Source organism: Molossus molossus, unplaced genomic scaffold, assembly GCF_014108415.1.
Source record: "Molossus molossus isolate mMolMol1 unplaced genomic scaffold, mMolMol1.p scaffold_m16_p_10, whole genome shotgun sequence".
Taxonomy (NCBI): Eukaryota; Metazoa; Chordata; class Mammalia; order Chiroptera; family Molossidae; genus Molossus; species Molossus molossus.
The window spans coordinates 94,017,882-94,040,257 of record NW_023425345.1 but is presented as its reverse complement, the minus strand read 5'-3'; the positions used below and the strand labels follow the sequence as shown (position 1 = coordinate 94,040,257).

The following is a 22,376-nucleotide window of genomic DNA, read 5'->3' as shown; positions in this document are numbered from 1 at the left end:
AAATTCTCCAAGTCTTATTTTCTCATCTGTAAAATGTGCACAGAATCGCAGCCACACTGATCGCTGTGAAGTTTAGACACAGTGAATGCCCAGGGCCTAGTTTGAACGATTGGGCAGGTATCTGGCACTTATCGTATGGCCACTGCTACTATTGTTACTGAACCTGGCTTAACTTTATCTGTGAATAATTAGGTTCAAACAACAATTATTACTCCACTGAAGTAAAAAAAGTATAGTTTATACATCTTGCATGACAATGAAATGTGCTCTCTAAACTAAATTTTTAAAAAGAAAGGAAATAAAAAGGGAAGGAAAAATAGGAAAGGAAGGTAGGGAAAAAAACGGTGAAAAAAAGAATGGAAAAAGAAGTTAAAATATAGACACAAAGCAAGACCAGAAATGCACTTTAATAAAGAAAAATGGCAAATAGTTACACTGACTACTCTAAAGCTCAACAGTACCCACTCATTAAATTGGCACTGAACTTACCAATTAAGTGTGATCAACTTGAAGCAAGAGGAACTTTCTCCTATGCTGAGGTGTCCTCACAAAGCTGTGGAATAAAACTTGCCTTTTATACTTAAAGCCATCCTTTATTGCTAAATAGTTGGTCTGAGAGGAAGGCAGTAAACAGGGTTAGAAAGAGAAAAAAGAGGAGGATAAAGAAGAGAAAACAACATGCAATTCTGGATCAAGTCTCTTTACCTGATCCTGACAGATTCTCCCCTGTTCTCACCTGGAGTTGTGCGGAGCTGTCATTCAGACTGTCCTCCCTTCGCCGCGCCTCCTCTAGCATCTGGGCACTCTTCTTCTTTTCCACCTGTTCCTTGTGCTTCAGGTTTGCTACTTTCTTATTCTGGTCTTTCACTTGCCTGTTGATATGAGGGGAGAAAAATCAAGCTATTCATGTATATTCTTAGAAAAAATGTGTTTGTTTAGAGTTTTACAACACTGCCACCAAGGAATAGCTGAAAATCAACAAAGAATTCCTGATGCTAAACGGTTCCAACACTTTCAAGTGCTCTCCTACAAATAGTAGCAAATTGTTAACAACAATGTTTCAGGAACATGTATTTCAGCATGTACTTTATGAAATCCTAAAAGAAAAGGAGGGCATAGGATAGTTTGAAATGAAAAAGAAACCAAGTCAGAGATTTATTTTGGGAAGATGGAAAGAATCTCTTAACATCAATGCTATGAAATAACAGAATGCTGATTTAAGAAAGGTTTTATAAAACTCTTATTTTACTATGATTAAATCGTTCACACTTTCAAAAGGCTATATGCAATATATATGTAAATAAAAACAATACTAGAAATATCTGGGAACCCAGCTTAAGCAACAGAACATTATCTACTTCTGAAGCTCCCTATCCTATACCACTGTCTCCACACTAAGAATAGCCCACATTCTAAAAATATTGTATTTAAACTCCCCTTGCTTTTATTATAGCTGTGTTACATATATTGATCCTTTATTTTGTATGTTCCTGAAGTTTACATATAAAGTTTATTAATAAACTATTTTTTCTTTTCAATTTTTGAGACTCATACTGATCAATGAGTATAATGTTTTTTTACACCCTCAATTCTCAATGCAGCATAAAATAATATAGGGCAACTGCTTTAACACCTTCCTAAGCTGATAAACAACTGGGCTGTTTCATTTACTATTACAAGCAATGCTGCTAGGTTCATTCTGATATGCCTGTGCAAGAGTTTCTCCAAGGCATCAGCCATACAAACTGAGTTGCTAAGTCATGTAGTAGGTATACCTTCAAGTTTACAATTTTCCAAGAAGTTGTATTAATTTATACTTGAACCAGTAGTGCAAAACAGTAGCTGTTACACTTCTACATACCCACTAATACTTGGTACTATCAAGCTTTCTAAATTTTATCAATCTGGTAGATATAAATAAATTATATATCATACAGTTTTAAAATGTATGTTCCTGGCTACTGAGGCTGAACATCTCTTCATGTAATATTTGACTATTCCAGTTTCTACTTCTGTAAAATAGCTATTTATGTGTTTTGTCCATTTTTCAACTAGGATATCTTTTTCTTTTTTTTTTATCCTCACCTGAGGACATTTTTCTTTTTCTTTTTTTTTTTTGTTCAGGTAGAGTGGGAGGAGGAGAGAGGAAGAGAGAGAGAAACATCGATGAGAAAGGGACACATCGAGTGGCTGCCACCCACACGACCAACCAGGGCCGGGGACAAACTGCAACCGAGGTACATGCCCTTAGCGGGAACCGAACCCGGGTCTCTCAGGACTGCAGGCCGACGCTCTAACCGCTGAGCCAAACCGGCCAGGGCAGGATATCTTTTTCTTAACGACTTGTAAGTATTCTGTCATGTTCTGGATCATAATCCCTTATCTGTTTTATGCTACATAAATATTTTCTTCCAATTATGAATTATTTCTTTGATTATTTTATGATATGCTTTCATTTATAAAATTTAAAATTTTTAATTGTTTCAAATGTGCCAATTTTCTCTTTTATGGTTTGAAAATTTATGACTTTTTCATACGATCTTCCCTATCCCAAGTTCACAAAGATACTCCCTGAAAATGATGTAATTTAGTCTTTCACACTGAAGTCATTAATCCACCTGAAACTTATGCTCTGTATGGTATGAGGTAGAGACAAAATTTCATTTTCGGGTATGGTCTGAGGTAAGAATAAAATTTCATTTTTTTACATACATTGATAACTAATTATCCATATGCATTACTTCATATGCATTGCTACTTCGTATATTAAGTTTCTATATATATGGGTGCCTGTTGGTATCCTTGTATATTTTTGCACCTTTATTTATATTTTTTAAATATGCATTTACTGGTTTTTTTAGAGAAAGAGGAAGAGAGAAAAAAATAGAAACATTGATGTGAGAGATCTGCTGCCTTCTGCACACCTCCTACTGGGGATCAAGCTTGCAACTGGGGCATGTGCCCTGACGGGGAATGAAACCAGGACCTCTCAGTCCATGAGACAATGCTCAATCCACTGAGCCACAGTGGCCAGGCCATTTCTGTACCTTTATAAGAAGTCTTAGTATTTGGTAAGGCAAGCCTGCCTACCTTGTTCTTGTTCATGACTGTCTTGACTACTCTTGCTCCTTTAACACTTTCCCCATCTTGTCTAGTTCCACTAAACCAACCAACCACAGTAACCAAAATCCAATAGCAGCCTTTTGGGATTTGACTGAAAATGTAGCATACCTATTTATTAACTTGGGAAAAACTGACATTTTCATGCTCATGAATTTTTCAATTCATTTACATGGCATATTTCTCCAGTTACTCAGTTCTCCTTAAAAGGCTTTCAAAGAAGTATTAAAATTTCCTCAATAAGACTGGCATTTATTTTATCCATAGGTATTATCTTGTATGTTTTGTTGTCATTTTAAATTCTAGACATCATTTCAACATACATGGTTCCTTAAACAAAGTAAGCACTCTTTTATTTTATTTATTTATTTTTATTTGATTTTCAGGAAGGGGGGGGAGAGAGAAACATCGATGTGAGAGAGACACATCGAGTGGCTGTCACCCACACGACCCCAACAGGGGCCAGGGATGAACTGCAATTGAGGTACATGTCCTTAGCGGGAACCAAACCCAAGACTCTCGGGCCATGGGCTGACGCTCCAACCGCTGAGCCAAACCGGCCAGGGCACAAAGTGAGCACTCTTTTAAAAAATACTTTTCAACACTGTAAATATAAAAAGAAATAAACATATAATTCCTTATTATCATCTAATATCTAGTCCATATTCAAATTTCTCAATTTCTCCAAAAATTTTTTTATTAACACTGGATTGTTTGAATCAGAATCCAAAAGATTTGAAACACAATACATAGCATTGTGTTTGTTAAATCCTTCAAGTTTCTATTACAGAAAAGTCCCTCACCTCCTCGCCTGTCCCTGACTTGTTAAAGAATATGAGCTTTGGCCCTGGCCGATTTGGCTCAGCGGTTAGAGCGTCGGCCTGCGGTCCTGAGAGACCCGGGTTCGGTTCCCGCTAAGGGCACGTACCTCGGTTGCAGTTTGTCCCCGGCCCTGGTTGGTTGTGCAGGTGGCAGCCACTCGATGTGTCCCTTTACATCGATGTTTCTCTCTCTCTGTTCCTCTCTCTCCCTCCCACTCTACCTGGACAAAAAATGGAAAAATGTCCTCGGGTGAGGATAAAAAAAAAAAAAAAGAATATGAGCTTTGTAAAATGACTCACGTTTTGCAATGTCCCTTTGTTTCTTCATGGTATCATTTGTTTCTTTACCACATGCTTTTTTGTTTTAGATATTGAAAGTTAATTTTAAACAGATTCAGTTTCAACACTTTAGGTCAAAAATGCTAAATAATGGTGTTGTATACTTCATATTGTCGTACTAATTACTGATCAGTGAATACTCAGAATGAAGGTAGTGACAGCCTGGTCTCTTCTGTGTGTTAGGTTCACCCTTTCGTCAACTTTGATGTAACGGTTCCATGCACTAATGAACTTCCCCTGAAAACATTATTTCAATACTTTTAGATTAAATTTTCTAATATTTTCTTGCTGGCATGTAGATATGCACCTGATTTCTGGCAAACTTGGTAAATGTTCCTGCTCATTCTAATAATTTTTCTATAAATTCTTTTGGGTTTTTTATGTAGACGGTGATATATAATAATTATGTTTTAGAATCTTTACATTTTCCTTTTTCCTTGTCTTATTGAATTTGCTAGAAGTTCCAGAACCATGATGAAAACAAGTAGTGAGAGGATTTTTGTCTTTCTTCTGATTGTAACAAAAATGATTCTTACATTTCACCATTGACTATTTGATATTTGCTGTAGTATGATGATATTTGCTGTAGTATTTTCTTTGGAAACTTTTTACCTATTGCTTCTCTGCCAAAACTGTCTGTTGTTTTAGTCGTCAATGAGTGGTGAATTTATTGACATACTTTTGAGACTTTCTAATGTCAAACCAATTTCATCATGAGATAAACCCTATTTTATATTTTGCATGATATTTACCTCTATAATTTATTTTTACTTCTTTCCTGCTCAACCAAACATTTATAAAATTAATTTAAAAATCTGATATTTTTATTATTTTGTGTAATGAAGGTTTCTCAGAGAATATAGTTAATAATATTATCTAAAACAAAACTGTGAATCCTCTGTATAAGGTTTCAAAACACACACTTTTGGATAATTTGGATATGATTCTATTTACGGGCAAAAAAAAGGTTTTTTAAAAAATAATTTCTAAATACTTCCTCAGCATAGAATTTTGATTATGAGAAATTATTCAAAATTAAATAGTAAATTAATGACATTGATAAGTCATTCTCTGATGGAAGTGACACTAATACACTATTACAAAGTCACAATTCAGATCTTTACTTTCTGCCATCTTACATACGTATACAGAAAAATTCAGGCACAGAAAATATAATAAAATAAAGCCAGTTACCATGGGAAGAAATAAAAATGGAACTAATGTGTATATTTGATTCTCCTCGTGTAATTTTCTGTGCTAATATTTCTAATTTTATTAATCTGGTATCAATATCAACTAATAGAAAAAGTAGGTTGAGATCTTTGCATTAAAAAACACAAAGGTAAAATTTTGTTTTCATGAATCAACTGCTCTTTTTCAAAATGAATTCCTTGTAACAGTGGTTTATTACATGCAAATATTTTGCTCTCTGTTTTAAGAGAGAAAAAAATTCAATGTTGTACAAATTCTTTTCACTTTGCATCTGTAAATTATTCCATATGGTGCTGGCAACCACGAACACCTGTAATGGAGTCTGGTTATTTCCAGCAATAGGTCACACTGAGTAAGAAACCTAAAAAACAAACAAACAAAATGACGACTATATTTTGGTAAATGGTAGATGTTATAGGCTAAACTTTTGATCCAATCAAAGTCAATTTCATTCTTCAGCACATTTTATCATAATTATATCTGAGAATAACTGGCTCTTTTTGCTCATAACTTTATCCCCAAGTCACAGGTATTTTTATTTGTATTTGTCTATTTGGAAAATATTTTTTATTTTATTTTTTTTAATAAAGATTGGGAGAGAAAGAAACATCAATGTAAGAGTGAAACATCATCAGCTATTTCCTGCATGCTCCCTATCAGGGATCAAGTCTTCAACCCAGGTATGTGCCATGACCAGGAATCGAACCAGCAACTTTTTGGTGCACAAGACAATGCCCAAGCAACTGAGCCACACCAGCCAGGGGTAGGTCAGGGTATTTTTATTTTTTATTTTTTTGTTTTGTTTTGTTTCTAATCATCCCCTGAGGATAATTTTTCAAATATTTTCAGATAGCATGGGAGGGGGGGAGAGAGAGAGAAACATCAATGTGAGAGAGACACATCAACCGGCTGCCTCCCGCACGACCCGGATCAGGGCCAGGGAAGAAACACAACTGAGGTACGTATGTGCCCCTGGCTGTGATTTTTTTTTTTTTTTTTTTATCCTCACCCGAGGACATTTTTTCCATTTTTTTTGTTCAAGTAGAGTGGGAGGGAGAGAGAGGAACAGAGAGAGAGAGAAACATCGATGTGAAGGGACACATCGAGTGGCTGCCACCCGCACAACCGACCAGGGCCGGGGACAAACTGCAACCGAGGTACGTGCCCTTAGCGGGAACCGAACCCAGGTCTCTCAGGATCGCAGGCCGACGCTCTAACCGCTGAGCCAAATCGGCCCCCCTGGCTGTGATTGAACCCATGACTCTTTGGTCCCCAGGCTGACGCTCTAACTGCTGAGCCAAACCAGCCAGGGCGGTCAGGGTATTTTTAGTTGTGTTGAAGAAAAGGGAATAAAAAATCCATTGCTCTGTCCTATCCCCACCATCACCCCATTTGTGTGTGTTTAAAAATTTTTTTTTATTTTAACCTTCACAACACTTGGCATACAATTTCTTTTTCTTTTCTTTTTTTGTTTTGTTTTTTTATCCTCACCAGAGGACATTTTTCCATTTCTTGTTCAGATAGAGTGGGAAGGAGGGAGAGGGAGAGAGAGAGAGAAACATTGACGTGAAAGGGACACACCGAGTGGCTGCCACCCGCACGACCAACCAGGGCCAGGGACAAACTGCAACCTAGGTACCTGCCCTTAGTGGGACCGCAGGCCGACGTTCCAACCGCTGAGCCAAACCAGCCAGGGCTCGGCATACAATTTCAATGCTTACCTCCATTAACTCCAAAAAGACATAATAAAATGCTAAGTAAAAACTATAGAATATCACCTGGCCAGTGTGGCTCAGTGGCTTGAGCGTCAACCCATGGACTGAAAGGTCCTGGTTGGATTCCCAGTCAGGGCACATACCTGGGTTGCAGGCTTGATCCCCAGTAGGGGGCATGCAGGAAGCAGCCAATTAATATTTTTCTCTCACATCAATGTTTCTATCTCTCTCTCATCCTCTCTCTAAAAAAATCAATTAAAGATTGCAGTTTGTCCCCGGCCCTGGTTGGTCATGCGGGTGGCAGCCACTCGATGTGTCCTTTTCACATCCATGTTTCTCTCTCTTTCCTTCCCGCTCTATCTGAATAAAAAAGTGGAAAAGTGTCCTCGGGTGAGGATTAAAAAAAAAAAAAAAATCAATTTAAAAAAAAAGAATGTCGCCCTGGCCAGTTTGGCTCAGAAGTAGAACGTTGACCCGTGGACCAATGAGTTGCGGGTTCAATTCCGGTCAAGGGCACGTACCGCAGTTGCAGTTCATTCCCGGCCCTGGTTGGGTCCTGTGGGAGGCAACCAGTTGGTGTGGCTCTATCACATTGAGGTTTTTCTCCATCTCTCTCTCCCTCTCCTCTCCCTCCCTCCCACTGCATCTAATAATAAATGGAAAAATATCCTCAGGTGAAGAATAAAGAATAAAAAAAAAAGAAAAGAATGTCTTAAAAACAAACAAAATCCTACAGAATATCAGCTAAATATAAGCATGTTCCAAAGCATATGCAGGGGGAGGCAAAAGTACATTTACTGTTGTCATATGGAAAATAATAAATAACAACATAAGGATAAACTTTCATGTATGCACAACTGTAAACCTACTTTTGTCCTACCCTGTATGTGTGAGTATGCAAATGCATAATCAAGAAAAATAATAAAAAATTAAAAAGGAAAAACTTAGGATATTGTAATTTTTCTCTTTATGGATTTTTTGTAGTTTCTAAGTTTTTTACAACTGTCATAAAACATTTTTCAAATATTTTAAAGTTTTTAGAAAATGAGATACCTCAAAATAGAGACTTTATCTGTATCAGACTAGAGAGAAAGAGGCCCAGTAAGGCACATGTAAATCTTATTTATTTATTTATTTATTTATTTTTATTTATGGTCTTTTTTTCCATTTCCTATTCATATTTTCAATTTCCTTTCTTTATAACTTAGTTTTTCAGCTATTATTTCTATATTTTTACTCCACAGACTAAAGGGTCATTAAATATGAAACTAAAATGATTTTAATGAAATCAGGCACCAAGGAAAGTATAGAAAATTGTGAGAGGATTAAAACAATCCCTTTCCCCTGGTTTCTCGCCCACCTTCCTGCACGGTGTGTGTGTGCACCTGCAAGCATAAATGCATGTACAGTCCTGAATTCACAAACTAGAACAAATGCATACACAACTTTCTTGCCTCGCTAATACCCTTTCCAATACTGTTTTCTCAGGGAAAAGACACAAAAGGCAGTATCACCAAAACATGTTAATAAAAATGGGGGGATGTTTCTTGAATACATATTGAGGAATAAATACTCTGTGACATTAGAATCTGCAAAACAGAATTTCCTTCTCTTACTTATAAATAGAGCAATATATCATTTGATTTAAATCTGAGTTTACAAGAAAACCCATACATGTTAGTAAATCCATACCTGAAAGTGCTACCAGAAAGAAAAGGACTTCATGGTTTAATATAGACTTTTTTAACTCTCTCAGACTGCCTCTGTATCTGAATTAATTAATTAGAGTTAAATTCAAAGTGAGTCCTGGCCGGTTTGGCTCAGCGGTTAGAGCGTCAGCCTGCGGTCCACAGAGACCCGGGTTCGGTTCCCGCTAAGGGCATGTACCTTGGCTGCAGTTTGTCCCCGGCCCTGGTTGGGTCGTGTGGGTGGCGGCCACTCGATGTGTCCCTTTCACATCGATGTTTCTCTCTCTTCCTCTCTCTCCTTCCCGCTCTATCTGAGTGAAAAATGGAAAAATGTCCTCGGGTGAGGATTAAAAAAAAAAAAAAAATTCAAAGTGAACTTACATCATTTATTACTCTTTAAGCAGGAAAAGAGAAGAAATGAAAGAGATTCACAAATAATTAATTAATGCTTTAAAATTAGATTCTCAGTTTTTGAGTTCCTATTATAATAAACAATGAAATGATGAATAGATTTAACTCTCTCCACACAGATATGAATAAATTTAAGTGTACGAAGTGAGAAAATCAAAGATGAAAAAAGGAAAGAGTTTAATTTCTATTGGTCTCTGCCACGGGAAGTTTTATAAAATGTGGTCCACCATCTTGCTATTCAAACTGTGATGCATGAATTCATCTCATCAGCATCACCTGGGAGTTGTTAAAAATATAGAATTCTCAGACTCACACCAGATCTATTAAATCACAATCTGCATTTTACCAAGATCTCTAGGTAATAGAAACACACACTCAAGATTAAGAAGTACTGGTCTACTACACAGGCAATGCCTTGCAGGCCCTACCCTTACTTACTTAGTTATTGTTCCCTCTGCCTCTGTTTCTTAAAATCCACCTCAAATTTAGGTAAATCTGTTAGGTCATAACCACTACCAACCCCACCCCCAAACTCCCCTATCACGTTAACTAAATGTATCATATGGCACATCAGTTTGTTCCCCATATTAGGGTGATCCACATTCATGTCTTCTTATACCTATACAAATGACTTCTTAGAGTTTAAGGTCCAGGTTTGATATATTTTCATAGTTCACAATTCCCAACATAGTTCCTCATGGTGTATAGATGCTCATTAAATATTTGTTAATTAAATGCATAAAAAGGAAACTAAGTATATCCCCTTTACCGACAAATCTAATGAAAATATGTCTCAGAAGGAAAATATAATTTATTTATTCCAAAACCATGTAAGCACTGAGAAACAAATGCCTTCCTTATCTTTCAAATACCTAACAAAATTAATTAAGAAAGGAATTAATCTTCTTTGCCTTCCTCAAAACTTATTCCCACTCTATCTAGAAACCATCAATATTTTTGTCAGAGACTATACTTCTACTGGCTGTTTTACTTTGTCAAGAGAAATACATACTGCTAGTGTAGTATGAAATCCTACCATAAAAATCTCACACACAAATTTAAGAAAAAATAGAATGCTGGTATAGTCAAGTTTAAAGAAATACATAGTAAAAATAAAATTTGACTCACATATTTTAATTAGAGAACAGAAGTTTAAGCTAGACAGCTAAAAATACATTAATTAAGAAGCAAAATGAGGACTTCCAGTCAAGATGGCAGCATAGATAAACACAGTATCACGTCCTCCCACAACCACATCAAAGTTACAACTAAACTTCAGAACAACCATCATTCAAAACCACCTGAAATCAAGCTGAATGAAAGTCCTACAACTACAAAATTAAAGAAGCAGCCACATCAAGACTGCAATCAAGACTCAATTACAAGAGAAGGGTGTAAAGTCTACACAAGGAGTGCACCTCAAGGGCCCAGCTGGGAAATCAGGGAAGCTGTGCCATTGGACCCTACAGGACACCTACTACAGGCCACCCTAGGAAGTGCAGGAGACATAGCAACTCTACCTAATACATATAAACAAACACAGGGAGGCAGCCAAAATGAGGAGACAAAGAAACAGGTCCCAAATGAAAGAACAGAACAAAACTCCAGAAAAAGAACTAAATGAATGGAGGTAAGCAATCTAACAGATGGAGAGTTCAAAACACTCCTTATAAGGATGCTCAGTAGCCCTGGCCGGTTTGGCTCAGCGGTTAGAGCGTCGGCCTGCAGTCCTGAGAGACCCGGGTTCAGTTCCCGCTAGGGGCGCGTACCTCAGTTGCAGTTTGTCCCCGGCCCTGGTGGGTTGTGTGGGTGGCAGCCACTCGATGTGTTCCTTTCTCCTTTCACATCGATGTTTCTCTCTCTCTCTCTGTTCCTCTCTCTCCCTCCCACTCTACCTGAACAAAAAATGGAAAAATGTCCTTGGGTGAGGATAAAAAAAAAAAAAAAAAGGATGCTCAATGAACTTAGAACTTCAATGAACTTAGTGAGAACCTCAGCGAACTTAGTGAGGGCCTCAAGAGCATAAACAAGGAACAGTCAGAAATGAAAGATGCACAGAAGGAGGCACTAACTGAAATAAAGAATAACTTACACAGATTCAATAGTAGGGTAGGTAAAGCCAAGAAGCAACCCATCGATTTGGAATAAAAGGAGGCAAAAACACCCAATCAGAACAGCAAAAAGGAAAAAGAATCCAAACAAATAAGGATAGTGTAAGGAGCCTTGGCGATAACTTCAAGCGTGCCAACATTCACATTTTGGGGGTGCCATAAGAAGAGAGAGAACAAGAAATGGAAAACCTATTTGAAACAATAATGACAGAAAATTTCCCTAAATTGGTGAAGGAAACAGACAAGTCCAGGAAGCACAGAGAGTCCCAAACGAGATGAACCCCAAGAGGCCCACACCAAGACACATCATCATCAAAATAAAAAAGGTTCAAGTCAAAAAGAAAATATTATAAGCAACAAGAGAAAAGCAGTTAGTTATCTACAAGAGAGTTTCCATAAGACTGTCAGCTGATTTCTCAAAAGAAACTTTGCAGGCCAGAAGGGAGTGGCAAGAAATATTCAGAGTGATGAAAAGCAAGAACCTACAACCAAGATTACTCTATCCTGCAAAGCTGTCATTTAGACTCGATGGCCATATAAAGAGTCTCCCAGACAGGGGGAAAGCTAAAGAAGTTCATCACCACCAAACCATTATTATATGAAATGTTGAAGGGTCTTCTTTTTTTTTTTTGGTACGTGCCCCTAGCCACTAGGGCCTAGCGGGAACTGAACCTGGGACTCTCTGGTCCGCAGGCCGACGCTCCAACCTCCAAGCCAAACCGGCCAGGGCTGAAGGGTCTTCCTGAAGAAAAAGATAAAAAATATGAACAAACAAAATGGCAATAAATACATATCTATCGACAATTGAATCTACAAACAAAATGAACAAGCAGAACAGAAATATTCTCATAGATACAGAGAACATTTTGTTGGTTGCCAGATGGGAAGGGGGGTAGGGAGAATGAGTGAAAAGGGTGAAGGGATTAAGAAGTACAAATTGGTTGTTAGACTGACAAACCTCAAAGGGAAGGGGGATGGGAGGTGGGAAGTAATAAACCAAAGAACTTATATGCATATATACATAACCAATGAACACAGACAACAGTGTGGGTAAAGGCAGGAGGGGGGGCGGGAGCAGGGAGGAAGGGTCAATAGGGGAAAAAGGAGGAACATTTGTAATATATTCAACAATAAAGATAAGCTAAAAAAAAGAAGCAAAATGATATCACTAAAGTATACGTTATATATAAACATTTATATTAAAATGTTGCATACAGAAACAACACATACATTGTGTGCACACACAGTCTCTCCCTCTCCTACACACAGTCTCTCCCTCTCCTTCTACCATCCCGAGAGTAACACCATTCACATTCAGTTAATATAAAAATTAAAATTTAAAAATTTCATATTACCACCTATATACCTACCTGGGCTTAAATATAAGAATTTCAGCCCTGGCCGGTATGGTTCCATGGTTAGAGCGTTGGCCTGTGCATCAAAAGATCCCAGGTTCTATTCCCAGTCAAGGGCACATACCTGAGTTACAGGTTCAAACCCCAGCCCTGGTCAGGGTGCTTCTGAAGGCAAACAATTGATGTGTCTCTCTCACATCAATGTCTCCCCCCACTCCACCTCCTCACCTCCCTTTCACTCGCTCTAAAAAAAGCAATGGAAAAAATATCCTCAGGTGAGGATTAACAAAAAATAAATAAAAGAATTTCAAGACAAACCTGCCAAAAAGTATTCAAGAAACTAAAAATAAAATAATAATAGTTTTACATATTATATCTAATTTAAATGTTTTTGGATTATTTCAAAGTTGCTTTAAAGGAGAATTTTATTTTTACGGATTGTATACCTAACAATCTAAAGAAAATAAGCCATAATAAAAAAGAAAACAGATATCAATGTAGACTGTAAAATCATTAACAAAGTAGGGTTTTATATAAACACTTTTAACTTCTCAAAAAAATATCTTAAATTATCCATTCAACATGTTTTAATTAGCAAGGGAATAGCATGATAATTAGTCCCATCTTACACTTAATTTCATTTATTTCCATGTTTGTTCTCACTACCACCCTGATCTCCTCTAGAGCAAGGACCTTACTTTATATATTTCCACAGATATTAACAAGGCCTGTCTTACAGCAGTTACTCAATTTACTGAAGTGTTTTAATAGAAGTTTTTTTTGTTAGTTCTCGGAATAACTTTATTATCGTTAATTCAACAAACATGTCATGAAAGCTTGCATGTGCTAGATGTTATCTTTGGGAGTATAGCAGTGAACAAAAAAGACAAAAATCTCAGTCCTTACTGAGATTACAGTCTATGGGGAATACAAAGAGTAGAAGTAAAATACACAGAATGTTAGTTGGTAACAAATCCAATGGGGAAAAAAAAGGAAAGGAGAGTGGGGATTTTAGCGGTGAGAGGGTAAGAATGCAGTTTTAAATAAAGTGCGCAGGAAAAGCCACACTATGAAGGTGACATTTAAGCAAAAGTGTAAAGAAAGTGAGGAAGCCATAGATACTGAGGGACGGAGTGCTTCACACAGACAATAGCAAATGCAAAGCTCCAGATGGGGGTGAAGAGGCACAGAAACAACATTCTAGAAAGGAGGTCAGATAGGTAGTAAAGGGCCAGACCCTCCAGCAAGGGTTGGCAAACTTTTTTTGTAAAGGGCCAGATAGAAAATAGTTTTACACTTTGTGAACCATATTTATATATACAATTTTGTCACAGATTCTTTGTTTTTTCTAATTAATTAATTATCTTTTGTTGTTGTTGTTACAGAAGTCTCTTCTCCCCCCCCCCCCATTTTAAAATGTAAAAACATTCTTAACTGGAAGGCTATATAAAAATAAGGTGTGGGGATAGCCAGAGTGAAAAGGGGGAAGGGGGTAAGTGGAGGTGCATGAAGAGGGGGAATGGAGATGGAAAGAGATGGAGGGACGACAGGTGCACGATGCAGGGTGCAGATGGCATTTTATTGAGTTGTACATTTGAAACCTCTATGATTTTGTGAACTAATGTCACCCCCAATATTCAATAAAAAAAATAAAAACCAGTATGCATTCTCAACTCAATTGTCAAATTTTTCTAAAAAGAGCTGGCCTTCACTTATTCATTTAGCACATACTGAATGCCAACCTAAGGCCACACTGTTTGTTTGTTTTTGTTTTTGTTTATTTTTTTAGGGAGAGGGAGAGAGAGAGAAATACTAATGTGAGAAACACTGATCAGTTGCCTCCCATATGTAACATACCTGGATCAAGAACCAAATCCAAAACCTGGGCATGTACCCTGACAGGGAATTGAACCTGCAACCTTTTTGGTATATGGGACAATGCCCAACCAACTGAGCCACATAGTTTTAAGAAAGAGAGCAGAATACAACCTCGTTGCCCTCACAGAACTTATTTTCAAAAGGGGAAGGCAGACAACACTAACAAGCATCTATTGCAATGCAAGTGACGTGTGCTACAAAAAAATAAAAACAGGCAATGTAATAGTGACTGTGGATATGACAGGATAGTATGTTTGGCTACAGTGGTCAGGGAAGAAGGAGATGCCATGAAGAATGTGAAAGTGAGCCATGTAGAGATCAGGAGAAGAGAGAGAGAACATAAGTGCACATGCTTTGAAAGAACTTGGCTTAATATAAAACAATAACAACAACAAAAACATGATAAGGTGAAGGGGAAGCAGCAGGTGGTGGGGTCACAGAGGTGGCAAGAAGTCAGATGATGCAGAATCTTATTAACCACAATAACAGAAGACCATGGCCAGGTTTTAAGCAAGGAGTGACAGCATCTGCTTTAAGTTTTAGGAGTTCAGTCAAGCTGCTATGGAGAAATGACTAGCAGAGAAGCAAGATACAGAAGCAAAAATACCAGTTAGATAGCTACTGAGGCAGTTTGAGCAGGAAATAATGGTTCATAGCAGGAGGTAGAGAGAAATTTCAGATCTATTTGTAAGATGTGATAGGATTTAGTGATAAATTTAATGTGGGAAGTGGGAGGAAAGAAGAATCAAGAATTAGTTGGTGATTTATTTCTCATTTATTGGGAATAAATTCTCACTTATTAGGGAATAAGTTCTGAATGGGATAGAAAAATAAAGAGATTTGTTCTGGAAAAAGTTATATACATCCTATAATTTATTAGCTATTATTCCAGAGGCTCTAACTAGTGTGTGTGTGTGTGTGTGTGTTTGAAATTAATTAATCTGGGAGCTCTCCATACATGGTTGATATTGAAAGCCATGAGCTAAAAGACATAATCTGAGAAGGTATCTGTATAAAAGAGAATGTGGCCGAGAATGAAGCCCTTCTGGGATCTAGGAGAATATGGTGGAACCAGAAATGAAAAGAAAAAATGACAAGTGAAAGAAGGGGGGAAATAAGGAGAATCTCCTGTCAGACATGCAAAATGAAAACAATGTTTCAAGGAAGGGAGAGTGAAGAGTGCATCAAGGTAAAGTAAGATGGTGACAGAGAGTGATTTTTGGACCTTTGAGAGAGAGAGAGAGAGAGAGAGAGACTGATAATTCTAACAAATGCAGTTTCAGGGAAGTGACGGAAATAGATTTTATTTTTAATCCTTACCCAAGGATATTTTTCTATTTATCTTCAGATAGAGAGAGAGGAAGGGAGGGAGGGAGGGAGGGAGGGAGGGAAAAACATCAACGTGAGAGGGACACATGGACTGGTTGCCTCCCTTAAGACCCTACCAGGGCTGGGCATGAACTGCAACCAAGGTACATGCCCTTGACCAGAATCAAACCTGTAATTCATTGGTCTGAGGTCCAACGCTCTAACCGCTGAGCCCACTGGCCCGAGGTGAAAATAGATTTTTAAAATAGATAAAAATAGAAGCCTGCTTTGATAAACTTGAAGAAAGGTAAGGAAATGCAGACAGCAATTACAGTTAATTATTTTAACAAGATCTGCTGAGAAAAAATAGGGAGCCAGCTAGAAAGAGATATTACATCAAGGAAGGGCTTTTAAAGACGAAGAATGGAAATTTTAAGGCATACTCATGATAATGAACCAGGAGAGAGCAAACTTTTGAAAGTAAAGGAGAGAAGGATAAATGAAGGAGAGGCAGGCATCCTTGGTATTTGAGGACTTGGTTTTACTGCAGTTGTTGCCTGTTTTCCAAACTGTGCAAAGATAAGAATCCAGCACTATTGGTATATTCAAAATCAATTTATAAAGTCTGAAATATAGCCGACCAAGGATACAGCACAACACTATGACTATTGTGCCATGGAATCTAAGTATGTGGCAGAGAAACAGAGAACCAAAGAAAATCCCTGCCTTAAAATGCTGGCTTGGCTTTTTAGACTTATGACAGAATAAATATACTGCCAATTGTTTTCACTTTTTTTTTTTAAAGTGGGGGAGGATGCTCCTGATCTATGTTGCTCACTCTGGATTTCTGTCTGATTTATTCATAGTAACAGAGAAAAGCATCAAGCATTTTTATTGAAAACATTCATTTCTTTTATGCATTAGCTTAATTTCTATCCCTGTCTAAAACAGGACATACAACCTTAGATTTTTGAGTAAAATTTTGGTACTATGAAAAATAAACATATATATCCTCATGCCCCACCTCTATTTTTTCTCCCTTTTAAATGTTATTCTTCCCCAATATTCCTATCTCATTTAATTTTCTTCTTCCTTTCATATTTTTTCTATTTATACGCCTAAGTCCTCAAAATCAAGCAGGGGTTCAACCTGTCTTGGTGGAGACAGACCTATGGAGATGGCTTGACCCCATGACCTAGGAAAAGTATGTTCTAGCATTAACAGAACAAAGAAACAGATAATAAGGCTTTTTATTTCCTGCTGTTCTGTTTTTCTCTGTCAGTATGAAAAGTACTTTTATAGATATTAGTCATTTACACCCCCCCACCAGGTCATATTGCTGATGAATGCTCTGAATACTACATTTAAATCATATTGTACAACAGTGCATTAAATTGTATATGCTGAGTACACCATCCACAGTTTTTCCCCTGGTGATTTCACAGGGTTCAGTTTAGTAACTAATTTAACTTGGACATTACACTATAACATGAACAATGTAGAAGTAAGAGTTGAAATCTACTGTGGGAATGAAGGCATTATCAAAAGTATTAATAGAAAGCAGATATATTAAGTAGATAATAGTGAGAGCTTTTTTCTGTTGCAAATAAACGGTACTGATCAGAAAACTTTATAGTGGTTTTCGTCATAAATTCTGGTTAAAATATAATGAAAATCATTAAATTAATTGGGTAGAAGATAATTACTAAAGGATTCCCCTGAAAAGTAAGGAAAGAATAAAATTTAAAGTTTCAGATTTCATTAATAAAGGATGAGCCTAGCCCAGCCAGTGTGGCTCAGTGGTTGAGTGTCGACCCATGCACCAAGAGGTCGCCGGTTCAATTCCCAGTCAGGGCACATGCCCAGCTTGTGGGCCCAATCCCCAGTGGAGGACATGCAGGAGGTGATCAGTTGATATTCTCTCTCATTGATGTTTCTCTCTCTCTCTCCTTCTCCCTTCCTCTCTCTCTCTCTCTCTAAAATCAATAAAGAAAAAAATAAAATAAAGGATGAGCCTAGAGGAAGACAGGGAGGCAAAAATACCAAAAGTGTAAATTATAAACCTAAAAATTGACAGGGCAATTTATTTTCATTATAAAAACATTTACATACCACTCCCAAGGGTCCCTTAATTAACAGAACTCTGATTTTATGTAAAACATGATTTAATTATAAAAATTCAGTATGCAGACATATTAAAAGTTTAGTTTACATTCCCGTTTTCTGTTTTTATTGGATTCAGACAGTCTACATAAAACCCCAATTCCTTTAATAAGCACCAAAGATCTGCAAAATCATCTCTATTTCTATTACTCCCTCACATAGTAAATTTTGTGTTTTGTTTTGTTTTTGCCTTTTCAGATGTCTTAATGTCCTTACCCTTTCCTTTGCCCTGTTTTGCAGGTGTAGCAGGCCATCATTTGAATTTTGCTTCAGAAAAGGTAACATTATATATTGAGTCTACCATGTTCTTTTCTCATTGGCTCATATCAAGTACCTCAGTAACACTTGAGGACACAAGATCATAACCATAAAAATAGATGATGCAACTACATATGCCATTTATTTATAAGATATTCACCCAGCCCTGGCCAGTTTGGCTTAGCGGTTGGAACACTGGCCTGTAGACCAGAGAGTCCTGGGTTTGGTTCCTGCTAGGGGCACGTATCAAAAAAAAAAAAAAAAAGATATTCACCCAGATGATCCAAAATATGCACATAAATAGTGGTTTTGGTTGTAACTGAAATGAAAATACAAAATTGTAACATCTTTAGGGTAAACTCATAAATCTCAAAACATGTTCATGATCACCCACGGATATAAGGACCATTGATGAGAATACAGTGATGAAGAGGATAAAACCAAAGGTTTTACGGATTAGAGAACTCTGGATTAAATATTGACTCACCATTCATTACCTATGTAATCACTAGCATCTTTAAAATTCAGGGTTTTGAAAAATTTTTTCAATTTGATACAGGAATAATGCCCATCTCTCACAGAGTTGTTATAAAGAGTAAGATAATATATGAAAAGTGCTTAGCATAAGATTTGGCACACTGTTAGTAACTTTCATTCCACCCCACCCCCAACCCCCGCCCAACACGTATACATACATTTGCCTTATTATATTTTCATATGTAAATTTAAATATCTAAATTTCCCATACATTAACCTCCAGAAAATCATGGAATACGCTTCTTTTATCACTTGAGGGATAGCATGGAGGAGGTGAATGTGTGTGTGTGTGTGTGCGCGCATGTGTGTAGGTTAGTTATTGAATGTTCCATGTTTAAATCTAACACTATAATAGATATAACACTAAAATAACCCTGTAAGTTACTCATTATATACCAAGCACCTTAGTGTTTATCATTACATTATTTCATTCATTATCTTATTCAAAACACTTTTATGAGGTTTTATTAATTCTGTTTTATAGATAAAAAGACCAAACCTTCAATAAAATTCAGTAATTAGCTCCAAATCACAGGTTTACCATCACAGAACTGGCACTCAAGTCCAGGTCTGCCTAACTGAAACTACCATACACTTAACAGAACAGATACAAAGGAAGCTAAAGGTAAACAAAGCCAAATAAGCAAGAAATCTGCTGTTTATCCTATGTGTATAAGACTTTTGTAGGTAAGTGATATACTCAGATTTTGAAATTTTGGAAAACAAACCAAAGGGGAATTTTATGAGGGGGTAGGGAGGTCAAACAATTAGCCATTTTACAGTAATGAAGAGAAGAATCAATCTGACTGTGCCCTGAAGTTGCATCAAAAAACTGAACTAATAAGAAGAACAGACAAGATAGCATGATTTAATTTAATTAACCTCCTCTAAAGTAGGTAATAATAGCCTGTGGTAAGTTTTCTTCTCATAACACATTCTATAAAAGTTGTTTTGATTATCTCCAAATTAGGTCAGATCATCATGACCACTTCTCTAAACTCGTATTCCTTGCCTCTAGTTCTCTTATAAAGTCATCCGCAAAGAACTTTCCTTTTTACATTTCGATTTCAACATCACATTTGAAGTGAATCAATGTTCACTACCACTTTCAAAATAGTTAAATTTAACACACTTCTTAAGTGTTTTTTAATTTAGAAATTCATAATAACTAACAATGGAATGTTTACTACATAGACCAAATAGGTAGCTATAGCATCTTAATAACATCTTTTGTATCCATTGGTGACACATATCCCAGGCACACCAGAAACAAAATAACCCCACCTTAATGAAGGAAAACAAAAAGAAAAAAATTTAAGTAGACACATTTCTTCATGCCTATAACAAAGGTAAAATTCTTCAATTCCATTAGCCTTGTACCTTAAATACGAATTTTACTTGTGAAAAGAAATAAACTACTTTAATATTATTTTTATTATGCCCTAAAATCTGTCATCGCAGACAAGAGCCAGATGGCTAAAGTAATACAACGTGCAACGTGACTGTCAAAAAAAAAACAAAAACATCAATGATGGCTAAATACCTTAGCTTAATTCTTTTAAAGAAACAAAGGCAAGCGTGCATGCAAATAAACCAAATCACCTTGTAAATCTATTAGCTGCCAGTTAAGATCACTGGTTTTCCCTTCTGTTTCTCCCAGTCCACAATCTCAAATTGTGAGACCCTGAAGTCATATATAAATATATATATATATGAAAATGGAGATTGGAAGGAAGGTTTCTGTCAAAGTATAACCTATCCTCAAGTAGCCAATTGTTTTGAAGTTTGCAACTTTCTCATCTCCTTTTGTTCCACTCTCAATTTCTTATCACCTTGTTATGCTGCTCAATGTGTTTTTTTATCCATATAAAGTGACAAGGTAACAGGTGCCAATGAAACAGCACTTTTGCTCTAATATTCTGGAATTTTAACTTGCTTCATCTACCTATGTCAGTATGACACCTCTGAAGGCCTTTAACGGAGGCAAGGGTGGCCTTGCTATCCTGAAAACAATGGAAAAAGATTTTTATAAAAAGTTCAAATATGAGCTGGTGTAGGTAAATCAACAGAGATAATGTTAAATGTTGGTAATTTCTTTTATAAGAGAAAAAATCAATTCGAAAATGTTAACTCATAGCTGGTGTTGTAAAGCTTGCCTTTAAGGCTAGCTCCCCAGATCAGCAGCATCTGAGCCACCTGGAAGCTGGCAGAAATACAAAAACCCAGGCCCTACCCAAATCACAGTTACATTTTAGCAAACTCCATTCAATTTGTATGACAGGAAAGTCTGAGAAGCCCTGTTCTAAAGTACAGATGATGTATCATAGAATTGTACACCTGAAGCTTATATAATCTTATTAACCAATGTCACCCCAAGTATGTTAAATTTTAAAAAATTTAATGGAAAAAAACATAAAGTAGATGGCCAAATAAATCACATTACCTAATATCTAAAATATAAGATGTGTTTTGGAGTTGTTATTTGAAATAGGAGTTCCATATAATTTTAAAGAAAACAAAATAAAACAGTCACTGGTGGTAACAAGGCAGTTGACCAATAGTATAGAAGACAGGAACATTTTTCAAAGACATGAGAAACATCAAAAGTTAAGAAAGATGTACAAGAATAAAAGCAAAATAAGCTTAAAAAAAAGGTCAATGAGATAGTAAGAGATGTAGAAGAAAACTGTCACATAAACTACAAAAGAACAGTTTCTAGAAGGACGAGAGGGAGTCAATAATATCTAACGCCACAGAAAGGTCAGTTTGACCAAGACAAACAAGGTCAATGAATTTAGCACTTAGTAACATGTAAGTTTGCAAGGTGAAAAAGGGAGATTTGAGTTTAACTTATTTGAAACTTGTTTGCTTTAAATACTGAAGTTTTCAGGAATAACAGTTTCACTTTTTAAAAGTCCACAAGAAGAGCAATGCAGTATTGATTGCTGGTACTTTGTGTTAGGAAGTACATCACTGAAGCAATTTTAGCACAGGAGTGAGAGAATCCAAATTACATTGGTTTGGAAAATAAATGGGAAGTGTGAAAGTGGAGGCAGCAAGAATAAATGATTCTTTTCAAAAGCTGTGCAAACAGAAAAAATGTAAAAGAGTAAGATACTGTAGTAAATTAAAGCCAAAGAAAAGATACCAGGAAGGATATTTACATTTCTTTTTAAGGACTAGGGGAAAGTAGGATATATGTTTTATGTTTGGGAGAGTCCGTGGAAAAAAAGAGAATAGATATAAAGAAATAAGGAGAAGGAGGATCTGATTTACGGAGCAAGTTTTTGAAAACTAGTAAAAGGGAAGGGATAGGAAAAGAACAGGAAGATATAGCCTTAGCAAAGGGCTATGACATTAGTTCCACTGAACAAAAGGAAGGTAAGATGAGTGAAGACAGAAATTTCAAGACTGCCAATACCCTACAGCTCTCTTTATTTGGTAAAGCAGGAGAGGTCAT

The 22,376-nt window shown here is 36.6% G+C and overlaps 1 protein-coding gene across 1 annotated transcript in view; it reads right to left on the bottom strand.

Annotated features, from left to right (window-relative positions):
* ERC1 (ELKS/RAB6-interacting/CAST family member 1) overlaps nt 1-22,376 on the bottom strand; it is a 489,747-nt gene that overhangs the window by 303,279 nt on the left and 164,092 nt on the right. The window contains exon 14 of the mRNA XM_036251762.1: nt 737-872. Within this exon, the coding sequence (XP_036107655.1) occupies nt 737-872 (136 nt within the window). The remainder of the gene's footprint in view (nt 1-736; nt 873-22,376) is intronic.